Raw genomic sequence first — 13,238 nt, forward strand, 5'->3', positions numbered from 1 at the left:
AATGACATCAAAACAATTTCCGTGTATGAAGGCTTCATTAATTACCGAACAATTAATACAAATGTGGGCTAACTTAAACAAATGTTACGAGTTTGACATGGTTTTATTATGACATTTACAGAAATGTACAATACTTTTATCATGTTTTCTTGCCACATAAAAAAATACAATGATGTTAACGTAACAAAAAATACAAACAACAACATGTTACCTCCCCCTTTTTTTAATACATGTAATATAATAAGCAAACAAAGATTTACATTGAAAAAAATTACTACTGGAAAGTGACTATTCACAAAGGAAAATTGATATAAAAATTGCATATTAAGAAAGTTACCATACTTTTATTTAAATCCATTTCTTTAATAAGAACACTTTATAAAACCTAAACAAAATATGTATTTATTTAAAAAAAAAACATCTATCACATCACATCCCATAAAAAAAGTGAAAACAATAAGAGTATGTAAATTAAGACAAAAGGTTGACTCCCTAGACCTGCCAGTTACATTACAAGTGACACCAATTAAAGGCGACCATGACAGCTGTAATTGCACCCCGGGCAGACAAAGATCTATTTTAATGATACACTATACTGTTATCAATTTCACTTATGTGTTTGCCATTACTGCTTTATGCCCTTTTATCTTTTCTTTGCAAGAACTACATACATTTTTAATTTAAATGCTGCTTTAAAATATTTCTCTAAAAGAAAACAAGAGTTACTTCCCCTGTTTGTCTCAATGATACAGGTAAGAAATGACAAAAAATGAAAATTTATCTAAAATATTATTCAAAGATATTCAAAAATATAAACACAGTTACTGCCCATGACTTTCATTGTATCATCATTTTTACCACATTTAATTAAATAGTTCAACAGAAAAGACTGTTCAATATGTCCCTAATTAAAACTCAAATTAAAGTGACATTTGTATTCTTAGCATGTTTTGAATATTCATCATAAACATAACTTTTTCAACAACTGTTTGTAAATTGGCCTTCCATTCCATGACTGATATAATAAGACTCGTAAAGAAATCTAAATATAAGTTTCTTTAAGAGTAAATAAATTATGTGTATATAACTCCAATATGTTACTGGTGGAGGAACACCTCAGGTGACCTTCCGCATTATTTTAGGCACAAACAGGCACCTGAGAAGAACCACCGATGTTCCATAAGCTAGCTCGATAGCTCCCAAGTCCCTGTTGGGATTTGAACCCACAGCATGAGGGGTAAGTGGTTTGAAGTCAACAACCTTAACCACTTGGCCATGAACACCCTTGAATTTAAGGAAGTAAAATTATTTTGATAAATTATATGGAACATTTTTTATCAAGATGCATGCTGTTTTCAGCAAAAACAAATTGTAACTTTAGGTAATATATATTCTAATGAGTTGAGAAAATAAATACATATGCAAAAATAGCAGCCCAGTTAAAAGAGTTTTCATTTTGTAAAATATTTGATAAATAATTATGTTCTAAATAATCAGAAAAATGAACCACCTACCTTGGTTTTTCAAAGATTAAGCACACCTGATTTGAAGGAAGGCACTGATGGTGCTAGAGGTGTGAGTTGTGTAGGTGATTGTGAAAATATTTTCCATTACAAGAAGGTAAATGATAATATTGTTTGCTATTTTGACCATGATCCAATTTTTAATACTGTGTTTATTATTTTTCCTTCCTTGTCAAGATTAAAATCAAAACTACTTATTGTTTGAAAAAAGAACACACAGTATTCTCTTTCACTATATTTTTACACCATCTTTGTCAAGTTAAATGTATACAAAATACATGTACAGAAAATGTATTATTTTAAATAAAAAATAGTTGAAGCCAAACTTGCCTCAACAGATTTTGTCAATTTTAATTTCTATAAAATAGCAATATTCTTTCAGATGAGCAACATTTTTCTAGAAATGGCTATTTTTGCATTTAATTTTAATCTTATTTAAAATGACACAATAAAATTTCTGTGGATTGTCACCCCATATTCTTGCATAAAAACTGCACATACATGTATACATTAACTGAGAAAAAAAACATGCCTTTACGGAAAGATTCACGGAACCATGCCCCGTTGTTTTTACATATGTGTGACTTAGGGCGCTAAATAAAACAAGAGGGCCATGATGGCCCTGAGGTCGCTCACCTGTATATAGGCCCCCCACCCAAACGTTGCAGGGCCAATTTTAACCCAAGGGCTTTTATTTGCACAAACTTGGTAGACATCCATTAGAACATGTTTCATGCTAAATATCTTAGCTCTAGCTCTTTGGGTTCTTTAAAAGAAATTTTTTTAATTTTTACTATATGCATATAAGGAAAATCAATGACCCCCTGGGGCGGGGCCAATTTTGACCCCAGGGCTTTTATTTGAACAAACTTGGTAGACACTCACTAGAAGATGTTTCATGCTTAATATCTAAACTCTAGCTATTTGTGTTCTTTCAAAGAAGATTTTTAAAGTTTTTGCTAAACACAAATAAGGAAAATCAATGACCCCCGGGGCGGGGCCAATTTTGACCCCAGGGCTTTTATTTGAACAAACTTGGTAGACACTCATTAGAACATGTTTCATTCTAAAGATCTTAGCCATAGCTCTTTGAGTTCTTTAAAAGAAGATTTTTTAAGTTTTTACTATATGCATATAGGGAAAATCAATGACCCCCCGGGGTGGGGCCAATTTTGACCCCAGGGCTTATATTTGAACAAACTTGGTAGACACTCACTAGAAGATGTTTCATGCTTAATATCTAAACTCTAGCTATTTGTGTTCTTTCAAAGAAGATTTTTTAAGTTTTTGCTATACACAAATAAAGGAAAATCAATGACCCCCGGGGCGGGCCAATTTCGACCCCAGGGCTTTTATTTGAACAAACTTGGTAGACACCCATTAGAACATGTTTCATGCTAAAGATCTTAGCTCTAGCTCTTTGAGTTCTTTAAAAGAAGATTTTTTAAGTTTTTGCTATACACATATGAGGAAAATCAATGACCCCCGGGGCGGTGCCAATTTTGACCCCAGGGCTTTTATTTGAACAAACTTGGTAGACACCTATTAGAACATGTTTCATGCTAAATATCTTAGCCATAGCTCTTTGAGTTCTTTAAAAGAAGATTTTTAAGTTTTTACTATATATAAAAGGCAATTCTAATGTATAAGTCAATAAATGAACCATCCTTTCCTAAGTATATGAAAAATAAATTTCAAACAGTAAATGACAGACACAACTTTAATTTGAGATCTGTCCAAAATGAAAAACTAATTGTACCTAAACCAAAAACAGAGTGTTTTAGGAAAACACTTAATTACTCTGGGCCTACAATATGGAATGACATTCCAATACATGTTAGAAATTCTGAAACTTTGAAAAAATTTCAAACCAACTATATTCATTGGCAATTTTCCATTTAAATTATATATGTCATTTTTCCATTTTTTTATATATGTCATTTTTCCATTTTTATTGTGTACATAGTTTTCTAAATATGATACCAGGATGACTAACTGTGTTGTTTTTTAACATTAGTTGTATTTTTCAATATTGAAGTTTTTGAAAATGCCACAAAGTGTAAAAAAAAAAAAAAAAAAAAAAAATTAACAGTTTATTTCTTAAATGATGTTTTGTAAATGTTGACTGTATATAATTTATGTCACATTGTATTTATATGTTGTTATGTTACATTGTATGTATATACTGAGGCCCACATGGAAGATCGGGAAACCGAATGTGCTAGCCTCATTAAATAAAGTCGTTACTTACTTACTTACTTACTTACTATATGCATATAGGGAAAATCAATGACCCCCCGGGGCGGGGCCAATTTTGACCCAAAGGCTTTTATTTGAACAAACTTGGTAGACACTTATTAGAACATGTTTCATGCTAAATATCTTAGCTCTAACTCTTTGGGTTCTTTAAAAGAAGTTTTTTTAAGTTTTTACTATATGCATATAGGGAAAATCAATGACCCCCTGGGGCGGGGCCAATTTTGACCCCAGGGCTTTTATTTGAACAAACTTGGTAGACACCCATTAGAACATGTTTGATGCTCAATATCTTAGCCATAGCTCTTTGAGTTCTTTAAAAGAAGATTTTTTAAGTTTTTACTATATGCATATAGGGAAAATCAATGACCCCCACGGGGCGGGGCCAATTTTGACCCAAAGGCTTTTATTTGAACAAACTTGGTAGACACTTATTAGAACATGTTTCATGCTAAATATCTTAGCTCTAACTCTTTGGGTTCTTTAAAAGAAGATTTTTTAAGTTTTTACTATATGCATATAGGGAAAATCAATGACCCCCTGGGGCGGGGCCAATTTTGACCCCAGGGCTTTTATTTGAACAAACTTGGTAGACACCCATTAGAACATGTTTGATGCTCAATATCTTAGCCATAGCTCTTTGAGTTCTTTAAAAGAAGATTTTTTAAGTTTTTACTATATGCATATAGGGAAAATCAATGACCCCCTGGGGCGGGGCCAATTTTGACCCCAGGGCTTTTATTTGAACAAACTTGGTAGACACTCACTAGAAGATGTTTCATGCCAAATATCTAAGCTCTAGCTCTTATGGTTTTTTAAAAGAAGACGACAGACGGACGGACGACGGACGGACGCCGGACGAAAAGCGATCACAAAAGCTCACCCTGTCACTTTGTGACAGGTGAGCTAAAAAACTAAATGCAAATGGCGGCCCAGGTAGTTATAATATCAAAACATACTGTCAAATGACATCACACTAGCATATGGTTTCTTCACATGACATACAGATAACGAAACACGGAATTACGGATTTTATACAGCATTAACATTTGCAGAAGCCCTATGAATTATTAAATCCCTGGCCCTGTGGGCTCCGTTTTTAAATACATTCTTGGGTGTCTTCATGAAAAAAAGTTCATAAACCCTCTATTGTACGTTAGATAAATGACTTGCACACTTGACAAAATGTTAACTATTTAAAATTGCTTTTAATTTTCGGGAAAAACTGGAAAATGCTTTCCAGAAAGTGTTGGTTTTTATATTAAAATACCATTTTAAGCATCAAAATTAATAAGGATGCAACTCAAGTCTCCATTGACTAGTTAATATATATATGTCATGGAGAGTCTAATGCACACAAATGCTATGAAAAATAAAATGCGCTAAATAAATTAAATAAAATAAAGTAAATTAAATGTATTATATAAAATGTGGTTAACCAATAATACCTTATAGCTCCAATATACCTGTCTCTGCTTAATCTCTAAATATTAAGCCACTATAAGGGTCAATTTCTGTACCATGTAACATTCAATATAATTTTCTTAAAATCACCACATAAAAACAACTACAATAATTCCAGAACTTTTTTCCCTATAATATGGCTTATATCCGAACTTTAAATAGCACAAAATATCAGTAATTAAAAGATGAGAATTACACCTTTAATGAAATAAGGTTACTTGGTACTTACATATACTATCATAAAAATGATCGATTATCAAAATATTTCTTACAAACCTTAAATATTTCTTATAACATAAAAATTACCATTATACGATTTATCTATGGCCGAATCAGTTTTCAAGATTGTCTCATTTTTCAAAGAGACGTATTGAATCTAGAATCAATATTATCATTATTATAAAATTATTATCCTTTTATCCTGATGGACCACATTGATAACGAATGGTCACAAATGATAAGAAATGGGTCAAACAATGATAAATGTATACAAGGTAATGACAATGTATACAACGGTGATATATGGCTTGAACGTGTTAGAAAAAAACCCTTTAGGCCGGTCACAATCACTTTACGTGACCTGATTAAAACTGCTGATAATTAAAAACGCTTGAAGATAAAAACACAATTATATAAAATCATAAAATGATAGGGCTTCCATAAAAGCTTTTCATTTTGAACATTTTCACTATTTCATCTATTCATCATCAATGTTAATTTATCTTTTTCGGTAATGGCAATGCCCTTTGAAAATATTATCATATAAACTATACCTGATGTATTTACAATTAAGGTAGGTAATATGACAAAAAATAGAGCTCTATATCATATAGACTTTAAAAGTAGCTAGCAAATATAGCTCTATACCCTTACGTTAAAGATATGAATAAATGTTTGATATTCAAAATATACATTTTTTGTATCACTCTAATAACAACCATATATAAAATCATAACATGAAATATTTAATGATTTCGCCTTCTTTGCAATCGTATGTAACCCTTACACTCCTACATTTGAATAATGGACATGTCCAGCTTTGAACATAGAACATTCCATGGTTATTTTAAGGGATTTTTATATAGATAGGACTGAGCAGCTTGCAGCATACAACAAGACTGCACAGAATCATTTCAAGATTGGCTTGGCTTAATACTGGAGTGAAATATTGTAAGGCTCTCATTGAAAGATTTTTGTACCAAAATGTTTATAGGTGCAATCCTAGTGTAATTAGAATTTATTTTGTTTTAGTTTCTTTCAAACAAGTATAAACAATTACAATTTACAAATATAACTTTACAACACATGAAATGTATGAAAAAGGATCAACATTTTTATTTTGTTTTTTTTGCATGTCACATTTAAACAATATGGTACTAACTTACAAATCGTGGATACTACAGGGTATTTTTAGGCCTCATCTCTTGAAGCAACATGTCTAAAACACCATCATAAAATTTTTATGATTCTTAAAAAATCTTATTTCAAATAAATTTGTTAACATTTTGACAATTTTTTTTATTTCTTTGACTCTTTTTCCTTAATTATGCAACAATCTGCTAAAATAAATTTAGCACCAGGTATCATATATAGAGGATATTGAATGAGTGTAAGATTATTACTGAATTTATTGAACAAGTTGAATAAAATTATATTATGGAAACCTCTGGCAAGCATAATATTATTTTATTCAACAAGTTCAATAAATTCAATAATGAATTTACATGAATTTAATATTCTATTTATCAGATACCAAACAAAAATAAAGACCGTTTAAAGTGAAAAAGAACCATTTTTCATGGACGCGCCTATAAAGTATAACTTTTGCATCTTAACACTACGTTTCTATAAGGCAAATGACGTCACATCAAAATATATGCACAGACGTGCAATGCCATTTTTTACGAGTCACAAAAAAAGGCAGAAATGTGTTTAAGTAATTTATTTAAAAAAATTTTGATAGCTCAAGAACAAATATTACCAAAAAAATAAATTAGAAAATACATGTTTTGGAATTTTATATTTTTGAATTACCAACAGTAATTTCAACAAAATTCTGAAAATATTGATCTTTAAAATTCTGTGTAATACAAAACATGAGGCGTTAAATTCATATCTATATAATTTTGTTAAATTATTATTACCCATTAAACAATTTTTTATCATTGAAATTTTTAACCTTTTATCTGAGTTATAAATTTCCCCCATTCTTCTTTTAAATAATAATAACAAAATTAACATACCTTTCAACTTATGAATATTTTTATTCTTTCTTTTTAGAGTTTTCTGAAAAATTTAGATTGGGGGTTTCTAATTTTGGGTATGTCTTTAGCCCCCTTCCCCCAAGGGGATTTAAATTTACTTTGAACCACAAAGATGTTGTTCCATCTAATGGGGGAAAAGAACCACTTTATCAAAAAATTTTCGACTCATACCCATCACCTAGCATTGCTGTCACAAAAGCAACCGTTTAATAATGTGGTTAAGAGCATACTGGTCGAGTGTCTGCCTAGAAACTGAAAGGTCTGGGGTTCAAACACCAGTCAGTGCAAGAAGATTTTTCAGTTTTACAATAATTTTTATACTTTGTTATGTATTATAACTTAAAAACATATATTTATAAAAGAGATTTTACCTCGATTATCCGAAGTCACACTTTCGGTGAGAAATTAATCCTGAGAAGTCTATAAAAGTTTAATTTGACACTCACTGTTTAATCTTTTCGTCAACTTTTCAACTTTTAAACTTTACACATGTATTTACAAACATTTTTACACCTCTTTCTTAAAGAGTCTTTTACCACATTCCAGTTTTTCCATGACACTGTATGAAAATCACTACTACAACTCTAAATCAAAACAAAAATTATCCAAAGTGTATTATCAAAGAAAACAATACATGAATAATGTTTTGTAGGTATTTTTTCCCTCATTCCAATGCAGAATATAACAATTTGATAAAGTAACCTTTCATTTCATTATTCATTGAAATAATTCATTGAAATAAATGACCATTAGTTTTTGGTCAGAAAATACTGAATTAAATAACTTTATTTAACTTAAGTCACAACATGTATTTAGAAAATGTTAAATCTTTGACAGTTAATATGAACTTTCTATATTTAAGAGGGTATTACATTAAGTAAAGGATTAGCAGGCATAATGTTAAGTTGTTACCAAATCTTCCCTCCCAATAAACATTGATTGACGTAAACTGATTAATTTAATGTGCACAGCTCCAGAAGTTCACACTTTCTTAAATCTTCATTGAAATTTAATAATAATAATTGGAAAGAACTTAGTAATACACTTAATAAATTACAGGATAAAAATGTCCCTCTATTTTGAACAATAAACATACTATGATACATAATTAATTACTTATGTTTCATTAAAATCCTAGCTCTGTAATAAATTATAGAAAAATTGTAAGTACCTGTTTTAATTAGTTGGTAAATTAGCTAAGGTTAATGTTTCTATTCTCCATCAAATTAATTTCCTTACTCGTGAATCAATTAACAACTTAATGTGAATACAATTTAAGACTGATCTGCAAGTAAACTTTCACTCACAATCCTTTATAAATCAGGTCAAGCTTGTCAATACATATCTAAAACAGTTGAAAAATTGTTTGAAAATCTTAGCATACAATAAAAAAAGAACCCACATTTATAATCTTTTGTTGGTATAAAAGCAAACTTTTCTTTAGCGCTCTTTCTATTTTTGGTAAATAGTAACTGCTAGGAGACCATCTGATAATTAATGTTCAATAAAACCACTTTTTTTTTATTTCACACATTGGCCCCAAACTTTTACTTCACAAGAATTAAGCATATGATTATTGTTTTAAAATTCAATTTATTTGCCTTTTCTAAGAAGAAGAAAAAAAGTTTCAGTTTTCTAGGCATAATGCGGACCTTAAGGGGTGCTTTAAAGATTAAGGCTTTAATCAGATAGCTCTCAAGATGGCAACCATATCATTTGACAGTTGCAGGCTTTGTCAATTGAGCCGTTCATTTCCTTTAAAGTTTCAAGTCCTTTAAATTTACTGGTAGTTATTGATAAAATATCACATACCTGGTCTTTTGATTAATTGAATGGTAAAACTTTGTTCTATAGAGTTTGATTTTTTATATTATTTTACATTAATTATTTATTTAAATTTTTAGGGTGGAATTACCATAAAAAATATGTTAAAATTTTCTTAATTAATACATTTCAAATATTTTTTAAAGACCTTCCCCCCAAAAACCCAAATTTGTAGGGGTTTAATTTTCAGCTGGTTACAGGGTTTCTGTCCCAAATTTACAAAACCCTTTTTTCCCCACAATTTACCCAAACCCTTTCTCCCTTAAAATTTGCTAAAATGGAGGAGAAATGGAATACTAGTACATCATATTTTTCATTGTCTTAAATGCAAACACCATACATCCATAGCCCTCTAGTACCTGTTCTATATGTATTGTCAGACTTCATAGGGATGTAACTCATTGCACTGTTGGTAGTTGACATTTTCAACATTTACCTACTGCCTACAAGTTGTTTCCTTGAATAATTTCTAAAACCAGTTGGAAAAACACTAAACTTTGCTCACCCATTTTTTTCATTTGCAAGGGGCCCTATGCTTTCATTGGACGGCTGTAAGTGCAAACTAAGGCAGTCCCGGCCCAATTCGTGCATATCGAAGCAAACTGATGGTTCCCCCAGTTTCTTATTCAAATTCCAGTAAACAAACTAAATTTTACACTCAGAGACTTATTAATTGAACATACATGTATTAAATTGATAGAACATTAAAGTTTTTAGCGAAACGAAGAATCAAATATCGGGAATAAAAAGTGACTACTGTCAGCAGTAACCTAAAACATAGAGCAGGTAGGTAGGGAGACCTGAAACAGAACTGTTCTATTCTTTTCTTTATAGCCTAGCATAGCTTCGTATGTCATCAAAAAAATTCACTGGCTTTGATTATCTGATCTATTTTACCGGCTACATTGTACTAAAATGCCTCCTATCAAGATTGTCATGTAGAGGCTATAAAAATCAATGCTGAGCTATCAAGGTTTCCAATAATTATGTGCAATCATAAAATTGCGTGCATTCATCCATTGAACAGGGTCATTAAAGAAACCCCACCACTGCCAGTATTACAGTCTTTTGTATTTCTAAAAAAAATTATAAATTATACAGGAAGCATGAAATGCAAAAGAACTTGACTGATTTTTTGTTGCTTTTTTCAGGTTAAGAAACTCAAGTACAATGTCAAATTTTCAACACGGTTAATATATTCAACTGAAAATTGCCATATAGACAAATGGTACAGAAAGAACAGAACAGGAAGACGAAAATTTCTCACATAAAAAAGAGGGGATGAGTAATTCAAACAATGTGTGTCACCTGGTAGAAATCAGTTCAATTGGGGCATGGTAAGCCAGGAAGGCAATAAAAAATCATTTGTATTATTAAAGGGCCAATGCTCAGCTAAAAATCATTGAACCGGAAAACCTGTTTCATATGCACAATTTCTTGAAGTACAAATCAATCCTGTAAAGTTTCATTTAATCATTTAAATTGCATTAGTAGTATAAGAGAGGTAGTCTAGACAAAACTTAAGAATATGAAAATCATTAAAGGGCCATAACTTTGACAAAAATCATTGAACCAGAAAATGCCAAAGGTATACACAACCAGACTTGATACTGATCATTCCTATACAGTTTGAATGAAATTGCACCAGTAGTTTTTGAGGAGTAGTCCGGACAAGTTTTCTGATGGATGGATGGACAGACAGACAACGGAGAAGTGATCCCTATATGTCACCACCACCCTGTAGCAGGTGACACAAAAATTCAATGTAAAAGTGCTATGTACAGATAAATATAAACAATTGTACAAATCCTTTTCGAACTGCTTTAATAATTTGCTATGGAAGTTTTACTTCCCTTTGCACAATATTTGAAATAATTAAAAACACACAAATAAAGATTTGATGGGTCATTTTCTTTTCTGTTATCCAATATACTCTACAGTAAATTTCTATGCTTAAATTACTAAAACTTACATGGCAATCGGTTTTTACCACTTCGAACTATATATAGTTTACAAGTTGGACCCTCGCAGATTGCCATTGGTTGTTACTGTGCTGTTTATTTATGGATCAGAACAAACTAAGGTTAGGTTGCAGTTGGCCTTTAAATATACTATTATAAATGACTACATCATCAAAATAATTCATATGGTTTATAAGCAAACGGAAATTCTGTTCAATTTTTGTCTCAGGTGACCTATTGATGCCTCGCTTTAATACAGAGATAATCCACAAGTCTTTCCGGTCGGAACAGAATGTTACCAATAATTAATTTTTAAGCCGTCAACAAAATTACATTAAGTAACAATAAAAAACCATACACTTTTTCTTTTGCAATAAAGTCATGGCCCTTTTTCAACCCCTTCAACTTAAACTGACCTGTATTTGACCTTGATGACCTCTATTCAGTTTTTTAAAAATATTTGTTAAATTAAGTGTAAGATTTTGTTATAAAGTTAAAGTCAAGTACAAGCTTGTACCACATCTCTATTGTTATTATATACATGTATTCTTGACTTTTTGCATAAATTATTGTCATCATTAATGTTTCAAGGTGCTCTATTTCTTCATACAAAATTATTGATTTTTATGGTTACTTCATTAAATTTAAAGGACTTTTTCATACAGATGGAATTGGTATAACTACTGAACTATCTGTTGATTCAATTTAACTGATTGATTTTTCACAGCAGTCGAATATATTCATAGTATTTCATGACAAAACATGCCAGCTACGAAAACTTTGTTTTGCTTTTAGGACACCTTTAAAGATACAATATTATGTTGGTACAAACATATTAGGTGTATAAAAACGTCCTACTAATAAATTAATTATCACGATGATAAACTTATCCCATTAACTGTATTTTGTACTCATTGTCTAACATGTATATATACATATAACTACTCTCTTAAACCAAAGCAGACGTAAAGAAAAACAAGAAAATACTAATATACTGACAAAACAAAATTAAAACTTTTTACCATTTCTTCCAATGTTGATGAACTGTAATTTGCATATTTCTCCATTTTTTTCTCTTTTTCATAATTCACACATTAAATTTTATCCATATTATTGCTTATTTTCTTGTATTTTCCGCATGTTTACACTGTTTTAATCCTTTATTTACAAATTTCACCATGCTGGTTTACCTGTTAACCAATGATGCTGTGTCGTCTGCTAATTTATCTATTGGGACACAGGGACGGTCCATTATTTACTAACAGGGGAGGTCACCATACCACACTGTTTCAACCTGAATTATCTGAAATCAATTTTAGCACTTTCGTACAGAAAAAATATTTTCTTTCAGCAGTTCATGTAATTTAAACTTTACTTAATGCAAATGGACCATGGTGTTCTGAAATATATCAAAAATAACTGAAAAACATGTTTCCCTCCCTTTTTGAACATTTGAAAAAATATTACAATGTAAATTTACCTATGGGTGTATAAAATGATAGTTTGTACTCTATCATGATAGAGTGTTTATTGTGTAAATATATTTATACCCATTTTATAACGGTGATACAAACATTATACATTGCCATTTGTTTAAATAATAGAATAAATGTAAACATTTAATGTTATAGTAAAGATTTGAAACTCTAGACTATTTCATTCACAAAGTTAACCAAAATTTAATACAAATAATACATTAATGTGTACAGTTTTACCCTTATAGCTCCAAATCTATACAATGGACTTTCCCAGGTTGGAATATGGAACAATCCATTGTTCATATAAAGGGTATATCTTTATCTTATGAAATATTTTTACAGTAAAATTATATTGGTGTTCCATAACCTTATGGTCAATTCTCGAAACAGTTGTAACATAGATTTCTCTGTTATTTAACAAACATGGATATTGTACCTTAACAAAATATCATTCTGATAATTTAAGTA

At 30.5% G+C, this 13,238-nt stretch overlaps 1 protein-coding gene across 9 annotated transcripts in view; it reads right to left on the minus strand.

Moving 5' to 3' along the window:
* The window catches only part of LOC132740844 (muscle M-line assembly protein unc-89-like), a 124,132-nt gene extending 111,639 nt beyond the window's left edge, over positions 1-12,493 (minus strand). For 3 of the 9 annotated variants that reach the window (XM_060728872.1, XM_060728874.1, XM_060728869.1), the window contains exon 1: positions 12,315-12,493. In XM_060728872.1, coding sequence (XP_060584855.1) covers positions 12,315-12,359 — 45 coding nt within the window. In that variant the 5' untranslated portion in view covers positions 12,360-12,493. The remainder of the gene's footprint in view (positions 1-12,314) is intronic. The other 6 variants (XM_060728878.1, XM_060728873.1, XM_060728877.1 and 3 more) reach the window with 5 other exon arrangements.
* Between the last annotated feature and the right edge of the window lie 745 nt (positions 12,494-13,238).

The sequence above is a fragment of the Ruditapes philippinarum genome, unplaced genomic scaffold (assembly GCF_026571515.1).
Source record: "Ruditapes philippinarum isolate M1 unplaced genomic scaffold, ASM2657151v2 ctg393_1_1_1_1, whole genome shotgun sequence".
Lineage (NCBI taxonomy): Eukaryota > Metazoa > Mollusca > Bivalvia > Venerida > Veneridae > Ruditapes > Ruditapes philippinarum.